The following is a 23823-nucleotide window of genomic DNA, read 5'->3' as shown; positions in this document are numbered from 1 at the left end:
CCCGGGCCGGTGCCGTGTCCCCTCGGGGGCGTGGCCCGTGTGAAAGGGGCGTGGTCACCATGAAGGGGCGTGGCCCGAGGTGGTAGCGCCTCACCCGCCTTCCGGGTCGGGTCCGGGCGAGTGGAGCCGAACCGGGACGGGCCGGGCCCAGCGGGGCCGGGAGCAGCCGAGCTCCACCGGGCAGAGCACACCGAGCCCCAGCGGGCGGTACGAGCCGAGCCGAGCCCTCCGGGCTGAGCCGAGCAGAGCCCAACCCTCTGGGCTGAACCGAACCGGGCCGGGCCGGGAGCAGCCGAACCCGCTCGGTCCGAGGCGAGCGGAGCCGGGAGTAGCGGGAGGCGCTCGGGCCGGCCGGTTCCGCCGCGGGCCATGGGGCAGATCGAGTGGGCCATGTGGGCGAACGAGCAGGCGCTGGCCGCGGGGCTCAGTGAGTACGGGGGGCCGGGGGGGCCGGGGCTGGGCGGGCGAGGGGACCCGGACACTTCACAACGTCCCCGAGAGCTGCCAGGAGTGAGCGCCCGGCGGGCTGGGGATGCCGGGCCCCGGCAGGGGATGCTGAGCCCCGGGAGTGCCCCCAGACACGGCCCCGGGGGATGGGGAGGGGGTCCCGCTCCCACCGGGCTGGGGGGTGCCGGGGGGTGCGGGCGGGAGGCGCTGGGGACGGCCGGGAAGTCCCGGCCCGCCGGGACTGCAGCCTCCGCTTCCTCCTTTTCTCTTCCTCCTCTGCCCTGTCTTCCTCGGTTCTGTCCTCTCCTCCTCCGCTCTCTTCCTCCGGCCACGGGGCCGAAAATCTCCCCCAAAGGCCTTGGAGTTCCCTGGATGCGGGGGCTGCCGCCCGCAGCGTCTCCCCGGCATCCCACGTTGGAGTCCTTAGGGCCATGGAACCCCCAGTTCCCTTCCCTGAATCCGGGGGTCCCGAGTGTCCCCAGGGCCATGATCCCAGCCTGGCGGTTTGCGGGGGGCTGTGCCCTGAGTTTGGGGCGGGCACATCCTGAGTTCGGGGTTCTAGCCGGGGTTTTGGGAGCTGTATCCCAGGCTGAGGGTTTGGATCCTAGTTTGGGGGTTGTATCCCGGGTTGGGGTCGGTGTCCTGGCCTGGGATCTGACCCCTCCATCCCGGCTGTTCCCGCAGTCCTGCTCACGGGCGGCATCGTGGCTGTGGCGGGGCAGTTCAAGGGCTGGTACTTCGCGGCGTATTCCATGTATCCTTCCCGACAGCATTCCCGGGGCTGGGCTGCGCCAAAACCCCGTCCCGACCGGGCTGGGAGGCGTGAACGGCTGGGGGGGTCACATCCTTATCATCCTTATCCACCCTGCTCCGGGCAGTGCTTTCCCCGCCCCACGCCGCCCATTTTTGGGGTGCGGGTTGTTCTTTGGGGCTATTCCCGCTCCCATCCCGCTTTTCCTTGACGCCCCGGCAGCGCGGCAGGCGTCCTGGTCTGCCTGCTCGAGTATCCCAGGAGCAAGAGGAAAAAGGGCTCCACCATGGAGAGGTGGTGAGTGCTGTGTCCCCCCTGGAACTGGGGGTCCTGGTACCCTCCAAACACGGGGCTGTGGGAGCAGAGCTGGATCCTGCGGGTGATCCTTGCAGAGATGGGGGTCCCCGCAGGCTGGGTGTCTCCTCAGGGTGGGGACACCCCCTGTGACCCTCTGCTGTCACCCTGCAGTGGCCAGAAGTACCTGACAGCCGTGGTGAAGCTGTTCGGGCCCCTCACCAGGAATTATTACATCCGAGCCGTCCTTCACGCAGCGTGAGTGGGGTGCAGGGTCGGGAGTGGGGGGCTGAGCCCCCCCAGCTCCCTCTGAGTGCCAAATCTCTGTCACAGCCTGGCTGTCCCCGCCGGTTTCCTCCTCTCCACCATCCTGGGCACCGTCTGCCTGGGCATCGCCAGCGGCATCTACCTGCTGGTGAGTGCAGAGGGGCTTTGGGGGTTTTGGGGGGCCCCTAAACCCATGGACCATGTGAATTCCAAGAGGGTTTCCAGACTGAGCTGCAGGAAAACCCTGGCCCTGGGGTGGACAAGGGGTCACATCCTCCTCCTCCTCCCCCCACTGTGTCCCAGCTGCCCTTTCCCTGCCCCAAACCACCCCTTTTTGGGGTGGAGTTTGTTCCTTGGCACTGTTCCCGATCCCGCAGGCTGCAGTTCGAGGGGAGGAGTGGCGACCCATCGAGCAGAAGCCCCGGGAGAGGCCGCAAGTGGGGGGCACCATCAAGCAGCCCCCCAGCAACCCCCCGCCCCGGCCCCCCCCCGACGCCCGCAAGAAGCAGCCGGAGGTTGGGGGACAGGTGAACCCCATCCCTGTGGAGGTGGAATAACGGGGGATCCTCCTGCCCCACTGCCCTGCTCCCGCTCCTGCTTCCCAGCTGCTCCTGGATCCACTGCAGGGAACGAGCTCCTGGGGATCCCCAAAATCCTGGGGATGCTCAAATCCCTGCGGTCGTCAGGGATTCCCAAATCCCCAGTGATGCTGTGGGGTCCTCAGCTCCTGGGCGTCTCCAAATCCCCAGCTCCTTGTAGGATCTCCATCTCCTGGGGATCCCCATATCCCCTAAGATGCTCAGCTCCCAAATTCCCAGCGATGTGATGCTCCCTGTGGAGTCTCCAGCTCCCAGAACTTACCAGCTCCTGGACCTCCCCATATCCCCAAGGATGTTCAGCCTCCTGTGGCATCTGCAGCCCCCAAGGGCTTCCCAGCTCCTAAGGATCCTCCAAATCCTTGGGGATTCGCAGCTCCCTGTGAGTCTCCTGTTTCCAGGGGCTCCTCAGCTCCTGGGAAACCCCAAATCCCTGGGCGTGCTAAGCTTCCTGAGGGTCCCAGCTCTCCAAACACCCCCCAGTTCCCTGGAGGATCCCCAAATCCCTGTGGAACTCCAGCTCTCAGGGCATCCCCAGTGCCCCGGGGGGGTGTCAGGCAGCTCTGCTCCAGCTCTCCCTGGTTTTTGTCATTTCTGCAGTTGCTGTTGCAATAAAAAGTGGGAAAGGCACCGGCTGCCCTTGCCTCCTGCTCCAGGGGGAATCCTCCCATTCCTGCCCTGCTCCTGGGGCAGGACTGGGGAGGTGTTTTGAGGACAAAGTGCAATTACGGGCAAATCCAGGACGAGGATGTGCAGAGTATGGCCACAGCAGGGTCCCCTCCCAAAATCCTTATGGAGCCAACAGTGGGGTGGAACTGGCAGGGCCCCACACTGGAGCTGCACAGGGAGCCCCAAAGGAGCCCCCAAACCCTGGGATAACCCCCAGCAGGGAATGTGGGGAGTATTTCCCTTCCCAGTCCCGCTCGTGGCTGCTGGAAGTTCCCCGGTGTGATGTGGGTGTCAAATCCTTGATCCCACTGGGATCAGCAGCTGCTCCAGGTCCCCCTCTGCCCCCTCCCCACACAGACCCGGCCCCTCAGGGGGTGCAGGTGGCCCAGGCCCCCCCCCCAGGTGCTGCCAGCACAGGTGGAGTGGCCCTGGCAGGTGGCACCGGGTCCGTGGGATGTGGTGCCCGGGGGCAGAGCCATGGGAAAGGTGTGGGTGTGTCGGGGTGCCAGGGCTGGGTCCCCCGGGGCTGGGGGTTCATCCCTGCCCTGCTGCACTGGGAGCACTGGTGCTCTGCCCACCGTGCAGGCGCTGAGGGCATTGCCCGTGGATGTGCCTCTGTCCCTGTGCCCCAATTCCCAACATCCCAAAGCCCCGGCTGGGAACAGAGCAAGGACCGTGCCAGGGCTCCTTGGCTTTTATTTGCAGCGTTAAATAGCACTAGGGGAGGAGACAATAAATAGCTTTTTTTGGGGGAATAAATAACCAGTGAGTGCCTGGACAGCACTCACAGGGTCCTCGAGCACCGTGGGCCGGTGCTGGCCCTGGAGTCACAGCCGTGGCTGGGCGGGGGGTCAGCAATAAATAGGGGGTACAAAAAGCCCCCCGGCAGCGAGGCCTATAAATAACAACTCATAAATAACCAGGGCAGGGGACGCCCTGGCGGGGTCGGGTGCTCTAAAACAAGCACGGGCGGGGGCCGGGCGGTGACACGGTCACGGCATGGGGGCGGCGCGGGGCGGGCTCAGCGCACGGTGCGGGGCAGGACGCAGGTGCAGCCCACGGGCACTCGGATGTAATCCACCTCCAGCGTGACCAGCCCCAGCCCCGCGGGCCGCGGGCACGGCTTGCGCCGCAGCACCAGCATGGTCTGGTGGATGGTCACCGAGTTGAGCGACGTGGTCTCCCGGCCGGTTTTCACGTCCACGCAGCCGCTGCACAGGCACTCGGCGAAGGCCAGCTTGCGCGGGTAGCGGTTCTCGTCCTCGTCGATGCTGCGGGGACACGGCCACACCTTCCCTTGTGCCACCGGCTTTTCCCGGCCGGCATCGAAGGGGAAAGGGACGATAACCGAGGGGTCGGGGCGCGGCCGGTACTCACCGGTAGCGCCACGGGGAGATGGAGCGCTCGTGGGGCTCGCTGCGGAGCCCGGCGCGCAGGGACAGCGCGGGACACGAGTGCGGGCGGTGCCGCCGCAGCCGCCGGGCCCCGCCGGCCTCCAGCCGCTCCAGCTGCGGCACCAGCTGCACCGAGACGTGCCGGTCCCAGCGCAGGCTGCGGCCCAGGAGATGCGCCGGAGCCTCGTCCCCCAGCTCGGCCCCGCTGTAGCAGCGCACGGAGGAATGGGCAGAGCCGGCCCCGGGGCGCCGCAGCGCCCGGCACTGCCCCAGCACCGCCAGCAGGGACAGGGCCACCAGCCAGCCCTGTGGGGACAGCACAGCGTCAGTGACAGCCCAGGGGACAGGTACACACAGTGTCAGTGACAGCCGAGGGGACAGGCACACACAGCCAGGGCGGTTTGACCTAGCAGAGCCCTCCCCAACATGTGAGTGTGCACCCACACGGCACCTGGGGCATGGGTGTGCGTCTATATATCTATATATTATCGATGTATTATCTATTTATCTATTTCTGTACCTCTATCTATATGTATAATCTATATATATTTCTATAGATCTCTATAGTATAGAGTGTCTAAATATTTTTTATAGAGCTCGGTGTCTATATAATATCTATATATTTCTATCTGTACTTAGGTATCTATAGATCATCTCTGTATCTTTATCTCTGTGTGTCTCTATCTAGACATTTATATATCTATATATTTATCTATATCTGTCTTTACCTCTCTATCTGTATCTATATCAGTATATCTATATCTATCTATATATCAATACATCTATCTCTGTATCTCTGTATCTAAATGTCTACGTATCTATCTATATCTGCCTATATCTATCTGTGTATCCTGTCCCTAAAAACCCAGCACAGACATGTGCATACGTGCTTGGATACACACACTATCCACACTCACACGCTGTGCATACACAGCAACACCTGTAAGTTTAAACACGCACACATAAATAAATATAATATACAAAAAGAGAAAATATATAAAATGCGTATATATAAACATATAAATATAAATTTATATTTATATATAAATATAGAAACAAATAAATATAGAAATAAATACGGAAATACAGATAGGGAAAAGACCCCACATATATGTATATGCACACAGTCTCCACCCCAAAAAAGTGGCACAGGTGTGCAGGGCAGGTGCACACACACCGTGTAACACACACACAAATACACACCTATATACACACAGAATATCTATCTATCTATCTATCTATCTATCTATCTATCTATCTATCTATCTATCTATCTCTATCTATCTATCTGTCTATCTATCTATCATCTATTTGAGATAGATGAGATAGATAGATAGATAGATAGATAGATAGATAGAAAAAATACATATACACACAGAGCTGTACATACATACACAGGGCTTGCCTGTACGCACACGCAGCTGTACACATACACAGGACATCCATATATATATATATATGTGTGTGTGTATACATATATATATACAATATATAATATAATATTATATATTATATATTGTATATTGTATATTGTATATTAGATAATATATATTATATATTATATACTAGAATATAGAATATATAAAATGTATATAGCATACTGTACATATTATACAATACATAATGATATATTATATATAATATACACAACATACAACTCATAAAATCTAGAGTATATGCTTAATATATAACATACACAATATATAAAATGTATGATGTAACATACATTATAATATATAGTGTACAATATATATAACATATATTATTATATTATATATATTTTTATATATATATAAATATATATACTACATATATAATATTATATTATATATATGTACAGCTTAGCAGATGGCTACGTCCATATATTAAAAAACACATTATATATTATATATGTGTATGTGTACATATATGAATATAAAGCACAGTATACATATTTACATATACATTATATACACGTGTGTATATTTTTAAATATTTTTAAATTTCTATATTTTTATATGTACACGTAGCACACTATGCATATATACAGATAAATATATATATTATATATGTGTGTACATATAGTTTTATGTTTGTTTATATATTTTTATATTTATATAAAATATATTATATATTTATACATCTATAGCACAGTGTGCACTCCCTCCCCCTGCAGGAACAGGAAATATCTGTGCACACACACCTGCAGCTACACCTGTGTAGACACTGCCTGTGCATTCACACCCACACAGACACAGAAAACGCCTCTGTGTGTGTGAATGAAATATTAAATAAAGGATAAACAACCCCCGGGATTCGAATAAATAATGGAAAGAAATAATAGAAAGAAATAAAGCGAATAAAGAAAATAGAAATACTTTTAGATAAATAATACATTAATAGAAATAAAGTTTAATATAATAAAATAAATTAGAAACAAATATATATATATAATATCTAAAAATAAAAATAAGGATAATTTTGTATATTTATATATTTATATTAAAATAAATAAATATAAAATTAATATACCCAAAGATTTTTAAAATTTAAGCATAAAATAACATAACTATAAACAATATAAGTAAATAAATATATAAAGGAATAGATAATGTAAAGAAAAGGATAAAGCAAAGAAATAGACATGGAAAATGAAAATAAAATAGAAAATTAAAATAACAAATAAATTAACATAAAATTGGATATAAAGAAATATTAAATAACCTCCCTGCAGTAATAAATAAAAATTGTGCACGCACACACACGGGGACAGGGACAGCCCCTGTGCGGTGTTTTGGGCTGCCAAAACCACACCTGGATCCCTCTGCGTGTGCAGGGGCTGCACAGGAATGTGGGCTGTGCTCCCACACACAGCACTGACTGGGATATAAATAGATATACATACATAACAATATATAAAAATACATATAAACACACATAAACACACACACACAGAGCACCACATGGATATAAATAGATATAAATACAGAGAAAAACAGACAAACACTGACAGACACAGCACAGACCAACAGTGGACACACACAGACACACACACACAGAGCACTGACAGGGATAGAAATGTATATAAATACAGATAAATACATGTAAATACACACAGAGAGCGCTGACACGGATATATATATATATATAAATACATATATATAAAATATATATTAAATATATATATATAAAAATACATACAAACACACACACACACAGAGCACTGACATGGAGATATATATATTAAAAAAGATATATATATAAATACTTACAAACACATATAAACACGCACACGCACAGAGCACTGACATGGAGATATATATATAAATACATTTATATATAAAAATATATTTATAAATACATACAAACACATATAAACACACAGCACTGACACAGGTGTGCCCACACCCCCCTTGAGCTGGGAACACTTCACACACCCCCACACCTGGACACAGGTGTGCACACACAGACACACAAACACACACATGGAAACACAGTGTGGACACAGAGAGCTGTGCACAGGGTGTGCAACACACACAAAAAATACACAGAGAGCTGTGCAGGTGGTGTGTAACATAAAATACACAGAGAGCTGTGCACAAGCTGTGTAACTCACACAGAAAATACACACAGAAACCTGCACGTGGTGTGTCACACACACACAGAGCTGTGCGTGACAGGTAACTCACACCTGTAATGAACACTCAGAGAACCCTGCATGTGACTTCTAATACATATAATAAAGACACAAAATAAAAACACACACAGAGCCCTGCACGTGGTGTTTGTAACACAAACAGAGCTGTGCATGTAGTGTGTAACACGCACGTAAAATACACACAGAGCTGTGCACGTGGTGTGTAACACGCTCATAAAATACACACGCCGAGCCCTGAATGTGACGTAACAAAAACAACAAACACACAGACACACAGACATAATGAACACTCTCACACACAGAGCTGTGCACGTGGTGTGTAACACACACATAAAATACACACAGAGAGATGTGCGTGGTGTGCTACAGACACACACATAATAAAAACACACACACAGAGCTGTGCACATGACATGTAACACATATAATAAACATGCAGACACAATAAACACACAGAAAGCTGTGCACGTGGTGTGTTAACACACACATAAAATACACACACAGAGCCCTGAACATGACCTGTGATGAATATAATTAACACATGCACATAATAAACACACAGAGCTGTGCATGTGACATGTAACACACATGATTAACACACAGAGAGCCCTGCACGTTGTGTGTAACACACACATAAAATACACATACAGAGAGCCCCACACATGATATGTAACACACGTAACTCATGCACAAACTCACACACATAAAAAACTCACACACAGAGAGCCCTACACATGGTGTGTGACACACTCACACATGGAATAAAATGAAAATACGCACGCAGAGGTGTGCACATGTAACACACACATGAGATACACACAGTACCCTGCACATGACATATAAGACACACATAAAACACTCAGAGAACCCCACACACGAAACATAACACACACAGGGCTGTGCACATGGTTTGTCACGCATAAAACACTCAGAGAACCCCACACACGACAGGTAACACACACATGCACTCAGAGAACCCCACACACGACAGGTAACACACTCCAACACACACACGTCCCCCCAACACCCTCCCAGCACCTTTCCCACCCCGACACCTTCTCCCCTCGCCCCCCAACATCCCCCAGCCCCCCCAAACCCCACGTTACCATCAGCCAGGTGTCGAGGGACCACGCCAAAATTTGGGGAGGGGTGGAGGGGCAGGGAACACTCCCAAATTTGGGGAAGGGAACAAGCCAAAAATGTGGGGGGGGCCCCTTGGGAAGTGCAGCCCCAGGGATGAGGCGGCCGAGTGGCAGCGCCGCCGCCGCCGCCGCCTTTTTATAGGGCCGGGCAGGTGATGTGCACACACCTGGAAACTCCAGCTCCAGGTTCCTTCCTCCTCCCCGCGGGCCGGCACTTCCTTCTCCACTCCACGTGTGCCAGCCGGGAATACGGGCGCCTGACACCTCCAGAATTTCGGGAGGGAGGTGGGAAGGGGTGTCCGGGGCTGCCCTGGTGACACGGGGACGGGGCATCCCCCAGGCCGTGCCCTGTTGCGACACCTGCGCCGTGAGATCACCATCGCATTCCCGGGCAGAAATCCCAAATTGGGCAACCCTGGGAAGGGCTCAAGGGCTGCCATCACCCCTCCAGGATGGCCCAGTGGCCTCCAACAGCACCGCTGGGATACTGGTTTCACACTGGGAACAAGGGTAGGGCTGGAGGATGGGAAATCCCAGGGGATGGGGAATCCCAGGGACTCCAAAAATTGTTTTCTGAATGAGAGGGGTTTGTCAGGGTCTCCCAGGAACACTCCACACCAGTAGGATACTGGTTCCAAACTGGGAACAAGGAGCCTGCGGAATCCATGGGGACCCTCAGGGCCCCCGGATATTGTTCCCTAAATTAGGGGGATTTATCAGAGGGACCCCCCCCCCCCGATGATGCCAGGCAGGGCAGAGGCTGCAGAGCCCCCCAGTCACACACCAGTGGGATATTGGTTTCACACTGAGAGCTCTCCCAGGAAACAGAGGAGCTTTTCCAGCCCTATGGAGATGCTCATGCCCTAAAAAACCCCAAAGTGCGCGGCACAGACCACCCCCCAAGGCGAGGGAGATACACAGAAGAGAACAGGGAAAGTTAAAATTGGTTATCAAAATATTTTATTTCAGGGAGATCCCTCAAAAAAAAAAAAAAAAGAAAAAGAAAAAAGAAAAAAAAAAACCAAAACAAAAAAAGGGAAAAACTCAAAGGAAGAAGGACCCTCCTGGCAGACAGACATGCCCACAACACCTGCAGGGCTCCTGGGAAATCAACTGCACCAATCCCCTGCTCCAAAGAAACGACAGGTCATTCCCGAGGGGGACTGAGGCAGGAATATATATATAATTCTTTTTCCTGGGGGAGGAGGGGCGTTGCCAGCAGTTCACAGCAGTTTTCGGCTCTCTGGGCACAACGGGACTAGAACTGCATTGCTGAAGACACTCAACACACAGCAGGGCTAACTAGGAGGATACAACTCGAGGCTAGCAAAGAGGAGAGGGGACACAGGAGGAGTGGGAGCACCCCACGGGGCTGGAGTCCTTCTGTGCACAATTTACACGGCTCCGGAGCCCTCCCGGAGCCAATTCCTCGCGGGTCTTTATTTTCCCCGGCTGGACAGGAAAAAAAAAAAAAACCAACCAAAAAACTTTCCTTAATATTATTTTTTTGTTTGTTTTGTTTCATCGTGTATGTGTGTGTGTGTGTGTGTGAGTGTGTTTTTTCTTAAAAAGAACGGCGGCCAAAATGAAAACACGAAGAGAGGAGAAGAACTGCAAAATCCCGAAGCGGACGCAGTTTGGGTTTTTTTTGGTGTGGGTTTTTTTTTTTTGTTTGTTTGTTTTTTGTTTTTTTTTTTTTTCTCCCCACTATTTATAAAAACATCAAACAGTCACTACAGGGGCACGGCCCACTATACTTTTCCCGGGATTTTGGCCCTTTTGCGGGCGATGGCGTCTTCCACCGCCTTGAGCTGCTTCAGGAGCTCCTCCCGTCGGGACAGGGTGCTGGATTTGCTGCCCTTGGCAGTTGCAGGGCCTGCCTCCGAGCCCTTGCCCGGCACGCTCGTCACTTTGCTGGAGCTCTTGGATTGAGGGGACAGCTGGCGTTTCCTGCAGGGAGAGAGGGAGGAGGCATCAGAGGAGGTGGGAATGTCCCAAAGGCTCGGCAGGGAATCTGAGATGGGTGCACAGAGCTCTGCTGTCCACGCTGAAATTGTGGAATTTGTGCGAGGAAAGAAGTTCAAAATCATCTCTTTCCATGAGCAGGGGCAGCTTTCAGCAGCCCAGGTTGCTCCAACCTGGCCTTGGAAACTTCCAGGGATGTGGCAACCACAGATTCTCTGGGCAACCGGTGCCAGGGCCTCCCCACCCTCACAGGGAAGCATTTTCCCCAAATATCCCATCTAAACATCCCCTCTATCAGTTTAAGGCCATTACGCCTTGTTCTATCACTCCCTGCCCTCTCCAACTCTGTATTCCCATCACAATTCAGGACTGGGAATCTGTAACCCAAACCCGACCTTGTCCCACCTGCAGCTTGTGCTGCTGGAGCTACGCAGGGTTCCCACTACAAGAAACCAAACCAGGGAACAACAGCCACAATTTGCCAGGGCCTCCCCACCCTCACAGGAAGGATTTCTCCCTAATTTCTCAGCTAAATTAAAGTGTCAGGAAGTGCCACATCTAACACACGGCACCAGGAGCAGGTGGGAGAAAAGAGGTTGGAGACAGGAGGCCTTGGGTTAAAAACTGGCTGACACAGTAAAAAGCCAGCTATTCCATGGGGATTCCCAGATTGCCAGGATTGAACTGAGTGCCAGCTCGTGGCTGCAGTGAGGAGACCCAGAGAGGAGAGCAGGCCTGGAGCATCCCCTCAGTCCCCAAATTCAGCCCCTTCCCTGGGATGTTTGCTCCCAGAGATCCTTGGAGAGGATCCACAACCCTCGAGCCTCCAGAGCTCATATCCAGTCCTGCTCTGGGATATTCCAGCACTGCAGGAATTTGGCTGAGCTGGTCACTTGGCACCTGGATGGGAAAGTGCAAAGCCAGGGCTTTCAGGGCTCTGTCCCATGCAGGGGACACATGTGAATATGTCACAGCAGCAAGGGGAGCAGCTGAGGGTGTGCCAGGCTGGGAAAAGGGAAATCAGCCACTGGAACCATGTGCCAGGAGGAGCTGGGCAGGGGGGAAGGGGTTACACTCATTACCACCGTGCTAATGAGCTGCAGAGGCCCTGGCTGAGCTCCCTCCTGACCCACTTGGCTCCTGGTGCTCCTGCTCTTCTCCCAGCTGGAAGCTCTGAATGAAGCCCTGGCACCCCTGGCACTCGCCCTGGCAGCTCCTCGTGCTGTGCTCCATGGCAACTGCAACTGCCGGCGCCTGGGAGAGCCTGGAGCAGGGCTGGAGCTCTGCAGGAGCAGGGCTGGGGGCCCTGGAGGAGCGTGAGGAGGCCCGGCAGAAGCAGCAGCACTCACCTGTCTGCCTGTGCAGGGGAAGGTTTTGGGTTCTGGCCCCGCTGCCGCTCCTGTTTGGGGGACGAGAGTCTCCCGGTCGCCTTCCTATCTCGAGAGCCTGGTGGGAGAGCAAAAGGACATTGCTTCATTCTCCTGCTTGTCACCAAGGCACAGGTCACCCCCTGCCTGCAGTGATAGACCACATCATGCCAAAAAAAACAAAAAAAACAAAGCCAAGCCCAGCAGCAGCTGGAAAAAGCTCACTGTGTGCCCGCTGCACCTCAGGGGGAGCCAGGCAGGGCTGTGCCCCACAGTCACCTGTACACAGCACCTTCCACTGGCCCTTCCTCACCCTCCAGCTGCTGGAGTAAGGCTCTTCCACGGCATTTTGTGCCTGCAGAGCTGGTGGCTCTGCCCTGGCGGGTCACAGGGTGCGTTGGCTCCAGCAGTGACAGGTGAGGGCAGCTCTGCTGCTTTCGGAGCCAGCGGGGCCTCCCCCGAGGCTGCAGCACCCCCGTGTTTGTTCAGCACAGCTCAGCCGCCAGGCCCTGCCCCAATGGAGCTGCCCTGGGCACTCAGGGATGCTGGGGAGCAGCTGGGTTATCCCAGGAACACAGAGGGAATTCTACCTGGAAGGCAGCCTGGGGAGCTGCTGCCCTGCACTGAGCTCAGCTGGAGCAGCAGCTCAGGCAGCAAAGGTGCCCAGTGGGCGCAGCCCCTGTGTGCCAGGGCATCCCTCTGCTCCTCAGGATGGACACTGGGACAGGCTCAGCCCACAGGTGCAGGTTACAGAACAGGTGACACACCTGGGCCACCACCAGTGACCAGTTTGGTGCTGGAATGCCGAGGGGCTCAGTCCCAACCCAGCCAAGGGCACCTTTGGATCTGGGGCTCCATGGCTTGGACTCCCCATCCCTGCAAGTGTCTAAGGCCAGGCTGGACGGGGCTTGGAGCAACCTGGGATAGTGGAAAAGTGTCCCTGGACTTTTGGTCCCTTCCAGCCCAAACCAATCTGTGCTTCTGCGATTTGCTACAGTTTAAAAATTGCTTTTTAACAAAGAGCAGAGGGTGACAACAGTGTCTCTCTAAGAAGTGTGCTGGCCTGGCCCTGTCACTCGTGTGTGAACCAGACCCCAGTGAACTTCAACCTCGGGCAGTCCCTTGCAGGCTGCCCTTGCAGGAGGTGAACCTTGCAGGTTATTAGCACAGAGCTTCTGCTGGCTGGCACCCAGAGTCAACAAGATCCACCTACAGCTGAGCCACCAGGGAAAACAACATCACGTGGCAGCTCCGACGTCACCAGCAGCCACCTCTGGCTGCCAACTCCCCCCCCACACCCCCTGTGCCCCTTGGCAGCCGCAGCAAAGGCTGGAGGGTGGCACTGAGGCCCCTGTCCGTGGCTGCCAGCTCGGTTTCCCGAGCTGTCCCTGCTGCTGGGGGAGGATTGAGGCCCAGGAGAACACTTGGAAAGGCCAGGTCTTTCTAAACATCCAGGGCAGAGCGGGTTGTGTCAGCCCCAGGTGGGGCAACCAGCTCATTCCCCAGGCTGGGTGATGCAGGCAGGGATTGCATCCCTCCAGCCCAGCCTTTCGAAGCACGGCCACGGCTGGCAGGGACAGCTCCCCTGGGATGCACTGGGACGTGGCACTGGGAAAACTCCAGCATGCACTAAAGGAAACTCCTGTGACTCAGAGTTATGGAATGGCTGAGGTTTGGAAGGGATCTTTAGGATCATCCACTGCAACCATTAGCCCAGCACCACCATGGTCAGCACTAACCCTGTCCCCAGCTGGCACAGCCACACGTTTTTTGTGGATCCACACTTTTTTGAACACTTCCAGGAATGGGGACTTCCCCCCTGACCAGTCTGATCCAATTCTTTCTGGGAAAAAACATTTCCTAATATCCAACCTAAACCTGATTTCCACAGCCACATCCAAGGGCAGCGGCAGGCCGTGGGGTGGATGTGGAGGTGAGAACTCCATGTCTTCAAAGCCAAGGGGTTCTCTTTTTTGGACAGGACTTCCAGGGACACAGTGGAGTCACACTGGGCACAATGGGGCCGCCTGGGACAGCGTGGCAAGGCTGGCACTGGCTGCCCAGGGCCTCACCTCTGCTGTGTTTTCGCGGCAGTATGGTGAATACCCCCCCTTTATCTGGTGGCAATCCCACTTTGAGGTTTTGGGATGCCTGCAGAGGATCTTTCCAGCTGTTGGAAAGCAGGAGCTCGGGCTGGCTGGTGCCTCACCTCTGTCAGGTGACAGGTTGGCCCGTTTGGCTGGAGGAGAGGTTGGCCTCTCTTTGTCTGCTGGCTCGTATCTCTTCCTGCTTCCTTTGTCAGCTGCCTGCAATGGAATTAAAACAACGGAGCTGAGCAGCCACTTCCCCCTGCAGAGGGAAACAGGCCCAGCTATTCCCTGGGATGTGCTGCCTGGCTCCTGCAAACACCTTTCCCATTAAACTCTGTACACACCAGTCCCAGCCATCCCTGAATCCACCTAATTCCCAACCACCAGAAGCCGACAGCAACACCCCCCTGGCACTGGGGTTAAGGCTGTACTAATCTCAGAATAGGAAGAGGAAAACAGCAGCTTTTTGGGATTTTTTTTTTTTTCCCAGCAGCACCAAGGATAGCAGATGTGAAGGAGGCACGTGGAGGAGCCGTGCCTTTTCCAGGCTGTCATGTGTCACTGCACACTCCTCCCTCCTGAAGGAGCAGCTTCCTGCCTCTGATAAAGCCTCCTCACGTCAGAGAGCACAGGGAAGTAGAGAAATCTGCAGCCTCAGACCGCGCCGGGGAATTTGGGCTGGCAGAGCAAAATATCTAAAACAGGAACCTGCCCACGTGATGGGGCCAACACCCTGCCCCAGCACCAAACCCCACGAGGCCCAACTCCCCCACACAGGCTGCGGGTTGGATCCGCAAACCGGATCAGTGGGGAGGGGAAGAGCTGGGTGGGCACCGCGGGGAGCCGAGGCACTCGTCCCTTCTCCCTCTGGGCTCTGTGCCTGGCTGTCCCCAGCCTGCTCCAGAACACTCCCAGCGCATCTCCCAGCGGGAAAGGCCCCGGCACATGCGGGACCTTCGAGCAAGCGGGGAAGAGCCTGGAAGCCGCAGCAGGAATGTGCCCCAGGGAAGCCGCCAACACAGTCCCAAAGTGAAGCCACCACAGGGTGTGTGCTGCCAGACTGGTTCTGTGTGCCGCCCTCCAAGCCAGCCCCAGACCTTCCTGGCTGAGCTCATCCTGACAGCTCCGAGCCTGGAGCTCCCCTCCCGCTGGGATCCATCCCTCCTCCACTGCTCAGGCCCCCAGGAGCCGGGAACCCCAAATCCCAGCCCCCAGGGAGCCCCACCTTGTTCAGGAGGGTCAGTTTGATCTCCTTGTGCCCGCTGAAGCTGCCCTGCTGCGCCTGGGGGGCCGAGGGCTGCTGGCCCTGGGGCAGCTGCTGGGATTTGCTCCCCGGGGTGGGCTTGGCTGATTTCAGGAGCTGAGCGGGCACATCTCGTTTCCTCTTCTCCTCTTTAGCACTGTCTTCTTTTTTGGACTTTCCTGTTGAAAGCAGAGAGCACAAGTGGTGATTTGGGAATGATTGCTGTTGCCTGCTCTCCTTCTGGGCAAGAGGAGGATGCTCCAGGGATGGAAAAACCCACAGCAGTTAACTCAGGTCGTGGCCCACGGGTTAAGGCACTTCCCACTGAGAGGAACAGAAAAGACAAAGAAAAGACAAACAACAAACGGCTTTTGCCACAGCTCTGGAACGAGCAGAGGAAGAGAAACGTGATACTGGAGCTGTCCAGACTTACATCACCTTTCATGGGTGAAGGAGAACAGGGAGAGGGAGAGGCAGGAAAAGGGATGAGACAACCAGAGGCACAGGGATGGAAGGACGTGGACCTTAATTTGCCCCACAGCGCCTCTGAGCTCCTGTGTCACCTCTGCTCAACGATTCTCCCGGAGGCCACAGTATCCCCAGGGAAGGATCTCTGCTCCTGCAACCACTCCCTGGAGGAATAAAACCCCAGCGAAGCAGGTGCCTGTACCTTTCTTCTGCTGGGCCGGGGTGGGGGAGCGGGAGCTGGCCGAGGACACGGGGCTGGCCAGGTCGGCGTACATGTCCTCGGAGTCGGCGCTGCGCACGGAGCTGCTGCTGGACGAGGCACTGGACACGGAGGAGACGCTGCTCACGCTCAGGGACCTGCCAAGAACCAACAGCTCATCACACTCCAGGCCCTTTCTGCATTTCCCTGCGTGGCTGGGTGTTGGGAAGCTTGGCAGGGAGTGACACACACCAAGGCCGTGTGTCCTGGGGTGCTGCTGGTATGAAAAATCCCAAAGGTGTTGGGTGCAGGCCTAGAAAGTAATGATTATTTATAGCCAGGATTAAGGGAATGTGTAAACAGGTCACTGTTTGCCCAGGAAAACAAGGAGTGAAAGCAGGGAGTGCACTGGCACATCCAGGTCAGTGTTACAGCTCAGGGCAAGGGTTCCCTGGCAGGGTTTCTGCTGTTGGCACAGAGCCACTGTCACGATGGATAACGACAGGGAGATGACTCCAAGATGGAATTCTCCTACCAGGCCTATCCTGGGAAGTGTTCAAGCCAGGCTGGACAGGGTTGGAACAACCTGGTCTAGTGGAAGGTGGCAGAGAGTTGGGCTGGATGAGTTTTAAGCTCCCTTCCAAGTCAAACCATCCCACTCCATGAATATTCAGGCAGCCTTCTCCAGCCCGTTCCATGGGCTGTGCCGACGTGTTCTGCCAGCAAGGCCCAGGCTCCCTGCCTGGAAGCTGCACTGGGATGACTGAAGGGACTGTGGGAGCTTCAGCACAGACCAACTCCCTGCAGCCCCTGCCCCCTGGCATCAGGAGCGGAGCTCTGAGCGGTCTCATGGATTGTTCCAGCAGTGCCAGGATGAGGCAGGAACTCCTCTTGGCCGGCCCAGCAGAGCTGGTGTGGGCACACAGTGCATTTCCCACATTTCCCCCTTCCCACAGGAGCAGCACAGGCAGCCCCAGCGTGCTCACATTTCCCATCCATGCCCTGGTACTCTCTGAAGCTCTTGCATCACCCCTAGCCGAGCTGATGAATGTGACAAGCCCGGAGTAAACAAGCCGGATTTCCGCAAAATAACGCGGATGTTGAACCTCGGAGTTCCACGGAGTTCACAGATGGGAATTTGCAGCTGCTCAGAGCCAAATCCTGCTCCATCCACTGGTTTTACACTCTTACACCCCTGTGCCAGGGAAGTGTTGTGTTTCAAGGCTCTGCCTGGGAGGATTCAGGGAATCCTCTGTGTGGAGAGATGAAAAAATCCTGAAGGAGTGACTTGAGTCTGTTTCTTTTTGCTGGAAGGAGTTTGCTGCCTACACATCCCACAGACCAACAGACTTGGAACTAATCACTTGGGGCTAAACACAAAGGAACTGGACCTGCAACTTTGCCAGCAAAGGAAAAATATCATTAGCTGGGATAATTTAGGGATTTTCTGACCTCCCCCTTTTGACAGGCCAAGCATCTCCCCTGAGGACACGCAGGAACCAGAGGTAGGAGAAGCTCAGGAGAGCCAAGCTCCATAGCCTGAAACTGTTCATTTGTACTTTAATTAGGATGTGGGATCACCCTGGCCAGAAGGAGTTATTCTGGTCACCATTTAGATTAAATGGGTACTTGGACACACATGACAGGATTATTTCCTTGAATAAACCACAAGGGAATTATCAGGGAACCACGGAATGGTTTGGGCTGGAAGGGACCTTAAACATCATCCAGTACCAACCCAAACACCTCCCAAAAGACCAGATTGCTCCAAGTCCTGTCCAAATTAGCCTTGGAGACTTCCAGGGATGGGACAGCCACAGATTCTCTGGGCAACCTGTGCCAGGGCCTGCCCACCCTCACAGGGAAGAATTTTCCCCAAATATCCCATCTAAACATTCCCTCTATCAGTTTAAGGCCATTACACCTTGTTCTATCACTCCCTGCCCTCTCCAACACTGTATTCCCATCACAATTCAGGACTGGGAATCTGTAACACAAACTCGACCTTGTCCCACCTGCAGCTCGTGCTGCTGGAGCTACGCAGGGTTCCCACTAAAGAAACCAAACCAGGGAACAACAGCCACAATTTGCTGTTAAATAAAGGTCACAAAGGCTCGAGGCTGTACCTGGATTTCCTTGACCCAGAGGGAGAGTGGGAGGCTGAGGCAGAGGATGATCTGGAATGAGATCTGGAGAGAGACCGGGACAGGGACCTCGATCGGGAGCTGGACCCGCTGTAGCTGCTGGCACTGCCACTGATGCTGCCACTGATGGTCCTCCTGCAAGGCAGCACACACCCCTCCCAGAATGAGAATCGTCATGGGAAAGAGAGAGAGGGGGAAGAAACCAGAGAGAAAACCAGAGATTTGCTCAGCACCCTCTGATTGACACCCAGCCCTCCCTGAGGGATGATCGGCCCCTGCCACCACTTGGCCCAATTTGTGTGCTGGGAATGATGTTCTGTGGCAGAGAATATCCTTAGGAATGATGTTAGGGAATATCCCTGTGGGTCAGCTGCTGACCCTTCACCACAGCAGATCCCACACATTTCTTTTTTCTCACCGTGCCACCTGCATGAGCAGCAGCTCTCAAAAATGCCCTTTCCCGCACTCCCAGCCTGATTTTGCCACATTTCCTTTATTCCACCCACTCCATCCTCTCCCCAGCCTCCACAGGCAAATCAGGAACATTCCACCCCAGCTCTCTTCCCCTTTTCTCCCTGCCCCAGGAGACTGATTTCTCCCTTAACCCCGGTAGTCGGGACTAGGGGATTTGCTGGATCTTCCAGGAGACAGAAACCTGGGATTTGCTGGATCTGCCATGAGCTCAAGGCTCACTCCACCCCCCAGCTCTCTCACCTCCTGGGTGGAGTCCTTGTCTGACGTTCCTTCCTCCTTGCTTCCCGATTATCCCCGGGCTTGGCTGGCTCCGGGGCCGCTGTTGTAATTTTCGTGAGTGGCTGAGGGACTGGGAGGGCAGTGAGTTTCTTCACAGATTTATCCCTGGAAAAACGACAATTTTCAGGCTATGTGATCCCAGAGGGTGGGCACACAGCACCCAGGACGTCCACAGAAATTACATGCTTGGGTTTGTTGTTGTTTAATATTCTAGAGATTACGGAATTCTGGAATCGTTTGGGATGGAAGGGACCTTAAAAATCATCCCACTTCATTCCATGGGCCGCCTTCCACCATCCCAGGTTACTCCAAACCCCATCCAACCTGGCCCTGATGTGATTCCTGTAGCTACAAACACTTGGCTGTTTCACCCAAACACAAACGCCACGGATTTCCCTAAAGGGATTTGCTCTCTGTATTCTCAATCAATTCATCTTTTCAGAGACAAATTATTGTACAACAGCCAATTCTGGAGATATTTGACTTGTAAATTAACTCCTGAAGCAGACTGGGTGGAAATGCTGTTTCTTATCTGTTTAATTCCATCATCTTTATCCCAGACACTTACACCTGCTTAAAATCTGACAGTGAGGCTTCAGAATGAATGAAATGAGCACAGTTAATGCAAAAATTCTCTCTTCAGCTACAGCAAACAGACCAGGAGAGTGCAAAACATCCAGCGTGTGCAAGTATCCCTTGGATCTGTCCCTTGGCTTGTGTTCCCTTTGGAAAACTGGATGGGATATCCAACAGCCACTGCAGGAGATGGGAATGGCTCTGGCCCCTCAGCGCTGCCCAATTTGGGGCTCGGAGCACTCCAACCTCTGCTCCGACAGCTGGACCCTGCTCATAGTCTGATCCTGGAGTGGTTTGGGTTGGAAACACCTTGAAGATCATATTCTAACCCCTGCCATGGGCAGAGACATCTTCCATTATCCCAGGTTGCTCCAAGCCCTGTCCAGCCTGGCCTTGGACACTTCCAGGGATCCAGGGGCAGCCACAGCTTCTCTGGGCACCTGTGCCAGGGCCTCTCCAACCTCACAGGGAAAGATTTCTCCCTGAAATCCCATCTAACCCTTTCCTCTGGCAGTGGGAAGCCATTCCCTGTGTCCTGTCCCTCCAGCCCCTTGTCCAGAGCCCCTTCAGGCCCTGGAAGACCCCAGCTCTGATTTCACAGCCATTAACAGGGGAGGAGGTGCTGTCTGCACACACACACTGCTAATTCCTCCTCCTGCGCTCAGCATCTGCAGTTATCTCCTGTAAAACACAGGATAAAGCCCATGGCACATTATCCAGTGACAATAATCCCTGTGCTGGGGCAGGCTGCCCTGGTGTCACCACAGCCAGGAGCACTGGGAGGGAGCAGACACCACTGCAGGGACCTCAGAGGGAAAAAAAAAAAAAAAAACAAACAAAAAAACCGAAAGGCAGGATAACAAGGGACAAGAATTGTGGCAAAGGGGATTGTCCTAAATTCTGGAGAATTCAGGGGGATTCCCATGGTGTCATTTATTTGCAGGTCAGCTTAGAAGAGGTGACATCACTACGGTGTTGTGTCACCCTCCAACGTCCCCGTGATTTGCCACTGCAGGGTTTGTGAAATAGCAATTTCAGGAATTTAAAAGAGCAGCAGGGCTGTCAGAATGTGCCAAACCCAGCTGCGGAGAGCCCCAGTCCTGTTTTCATCTGTGTGAATGTCAGCCGGTGTGAAAAGTTGATGAGACTGGACCATTTCTTTATTCTGAGGCTGCGGATTAACCAAAGCCACAGCAGAGGAAGGAATTTAAGCTTTCTTACAGCTCCTATTACGTATATTTAGATTACACAAATATACCTGCACACACAGAACACTCCAGCAGTGAATCACGTGTTCAAACACTTGTACACAGGTAATATTTAAGGATACTTGCACAATTTAACTTGGATTTAGTAAGTGAAAGGGTCATTTTTAATTGAATTTGCCAAGCTAAAAACGCTTCAGTAAAGGTTGTATTTTGCTTTTTTTCATTTCTTTCTTATCAGAAATCAGGTTTAGATTATCTCAGCCAGGTTTAGAATCCCAGAATGGTTTGGATGGGAAGGGACCTCAAAGATCCCGCTCCACTCCCTTCCACGGGACACCTTCCACTATCTCAGGTTGCTCCAACCTTGGACACTTCCAGGGACCCAGGGCCTCCCCACCCTGACAGCAGCAATTCCTTCCCAATATTCCATCTAAACCCTGCATTCCTTCAGCTTGAAGGTCAGAAGGGCTTGTCTGGACTGCCCTCAGAGGTATCCAGAGGAAGGTGGATCCTTACCCCTTCCCAGGAGGTGGCAATAATTCCCCTTTAGCCTTCGCCAGTGGCTTGTGAGGAGACGGTGTTGGAGAAGGAGAGGGAGAAGATGAGAAGGACCTTGACCTGGAAAGGAAGAAGACATCACTCAGGCTCTGGCAGGAGCTTTTCCTGGCTCTCAGGGCATTCAGCCACCACTCCTCCCACCCCACAACCTGTCCTGAGCTTCTCCTGGGTTTATATTTTATATCTGTGCAACAAAACTTCTGTCATCAGGCAGTGGGAAAAGTAGGAAACGGAAGAAAAAATGGGATCAGCTAGAAGAGAGGCACTCCAGGTATTCCACAGCAACACCTGAGGCTGTCTCCATCCTCTCTATTCTCTCCTTAGGGGGAATACACAGGAAAGTAGGATTTTGAGTTCTACGTTTATCACTTTATGTCCTGTAACTCCTAGAGCACTTCATCCTTTAAGCAGCAACAAAACCAAAAGAAACTTGGGAGAAAGACGAAAAAAATACACCTGAAACCTAATACTGATCTGTAATTTCTGCAACACAAGCAGAAGCTTTAAGGGGTGCATCCCAAAGGTGCTAATCGAGGGCAGGAGCTGTTTCCTGAGCCCCTGAGCACACCCCACATGCTGCTGTTGGGGTGATTCACCCCAGTGCCAAGACTGGAAGTGCCTTTATTGCAGCCTCAGCAGCCTGACTCCTGTGTGACAGCTCCTCTGGGGACAGCTGGGCTGAGGGTGCTCCTCCCTCTGCCACCTCAGGGAGAGGCAGCCAAGGGTGTCACCCACACTGGCACTGGATGGATGGGGAATCTGCTTCCCAGGTGGAATCAGCTCCCAGCTGAGCTTTTCCCAGGAGAAAGCAGTCTCCAGAAGTGCCAGTGTGTGTTCTGTGCTCCGCCATCACCTGTGGGATCTGCTATGGGTACCTGTGTGCCTCCAGCTCCTATCTAAGGAGCCAGTTCTCCTACTATGGATATTCCAGACTTGGGAAACTGTCTGCAGGGGCAAGGAAGTTGCAGAGGAATAAATCTTAATCAGCATGGGACACTGGATTGCTACTTTGAAGTGTCAGGGCTATCACAAGACACAACTGCTTTAATAAAGAAATGGCCCCTTGGAACAGAAATTCCAGCGCCACAGAAAAGAGATGCTGCTGAACTCCTTCCAATCAGAAAATGCAAATGATGGAAATGTTAATCCACCACAGGCATGGGAAAGAGCCCAGCCACAACAGCACTGCACCCGTGGGTGGGAGCACAGGGGAGAGGAGGGGGTGGCTGACAGATCTCCTTCAGACGACAACCGCAGCCTCCCTCGCTCAGCCGAGTGCTCGGAATGGTTCGTTTTACCAGAGCAAAAAAGGAATTGTCAAGAAGCATTTGGAGACCATCCCACCATCGGTTCCCAGTCCCAGGAGCCACTACCTGGACCTGCTGCCTGAGAAAGAGCTGTGCCTGGAGGAGCGACTGGAGTAGGAGCTGTAGGAGGAGGATCTGGAGCGCGAGCGGGAGGAGCCGGACCCAGAGTAGGTGGATGAACGAGAAGAGGACCTGGAAGAGAAATAGTAAAATTCAGAGCTTCTTGGAAAGAGAAATATTAAAACTCAGAGCTTCCTGAAAAGCCCCCAAGGTCTTGTTTCCAAAGATGTTCTTCCCCACGTTCTGATCCAAACCCCACCAGCCTTCTCCTTGGGGAACTGTCAGGATTTACAGCCTCTCCTCAAATCCCCTTTTTCTTTTAGGGAGGATCTTGTTGTTGCTAGTCTCTTTGCACCTTTGAATAAGCCTCCCTTCCTTTAATTACTGATTTTCCATCCTTTTTGGGAACTGCTTTCCCGTATTTTGTGCCTTTTCACTGGACAATCCCCTGACAGATCACCTGACTGGGTGCAGTGATCCCAGCAGGAAAATCTGCTTCAGGAGGGCTCTGGCTTTTAGATGTCTATCTCCAATTTAACATGTTCCTCATTCCTCCTGGATACTTCCCCCCTCTCTCAGGAGCTTCAAGTTCAAACATTTAAAGGAAATCGATCCAGTCTGTGCCTCCAGGCTCCTAGATTCAGAGAGTTTCTTTCTAAAAAGTCTTTTTTATCTTATTTTTGGGTGG

General features: G+C 52.8%; 3 protein-coding genes across 4 annotated transcripts in view; 1 reads left to right on the top strand and 2 right to left on the bottom strand.

Annotated features, from left to right (window-relative positions):
• Positions 1-29: 29 nt before the first annotated feature.
• Positions 30-2985, top strand: CYBA (cytochrome b-245 alpha chain). The gene is made up of 6 exons (XM_066194321.1): positions 30-427; positions 1132-1201; positions 1421-1495; positions 1667-1750; positions 1826-1907; positions 2137-2985. Exons 1-6 carry the CDS (start codon positions 370-372, stop codon positions 2314-2316), a joined length of 549 nt encoding a protein of 182 aa, XP_066050418.1. The 5' UTR covers positions 30-369; the 3' UTR covers positions 2317-2985.
• A 1040-nt stretch (positions 2986-4025) lies between these two features.
• Positions 4026-4878, bottom strand: IL17C (interleukin 17C). The gene is made up of 3 exons (XM_066194890.1): positions 4870-4878; positions 4402-4724; positions 4026-4295 (listed from the first exon to the last, which is right to left on the bottom strand). Exons 1-3 carry the CDS (start codon positions 4876-4878, stop codon positions 4046-4048), a joined length of 582 nt encoding a protein of 193 aa, XP_066050987.1. The 3' UTR covers positions 4026-4045.
• A 5262-nt stretch (positions 4879-10140) lies between these two features.
• The window catches only part of ZC3H18 (zinc finger CCCH-type containing 18), a 42869-nt gene continuing 29186 nt past the window's right edge, over positions 10141-23823 (bottom strand). For both annotated transcript variants that reach the window (XM_066194750.1, XM_066194752.1), the window contains 9 exons: positions 23142-23267; positions 21727-21828; positions 19388-19531; positions 18656-18808; positions 16533-16687; positions 15845-16041; positions 14739-14835; positions 12512-12608; positions 10141-11147 (listed from right to left, as the gene is read on the bottom strand). In XM_066194750.1, coding sequence (XP_066050847.1) covers positions 10949-11147; positions 12512-12608; positions 14739-14835; positions 15845-16041; positions 16533-16687; positions 18656-18808; positions 19388-19531; positions 21727-21828; positions 23142-23267 — 1270 coding nt within the window. In that variant the 3' untranslated portion in view covers positions 10141-10948. The remainder of the gene's footprint in view (positions 11148-12511; positions 12609-14738; positions 14836-15844; positions 16042-16532; positions 16688-18655; positions 18809-19387; positions 19532-21726; positions 21829-23141; positions 23268-23823) is intronic.

This window comes from Chamaea fasciata, unplaced genomic scaffold (genome assembly GCF_029207755.1).
Source record: "Chamaea fasciata isolate MVZ Bird 193981 ecotype frontalis unplaced genomic scaffold, bChaFas1.0.hap1 SCAF_12, whole genome shotgun sequence".
NCBI lineage: Eukaryota > Metazoa > Chordata > Aves > Passeriformes > Sylviidae > Chamaea > Chamaea fasciata.
Note: the sequence above shows the minus strand (reverse complement) of the source record. Positions and strands in the feature narration are given on the sequence as shown.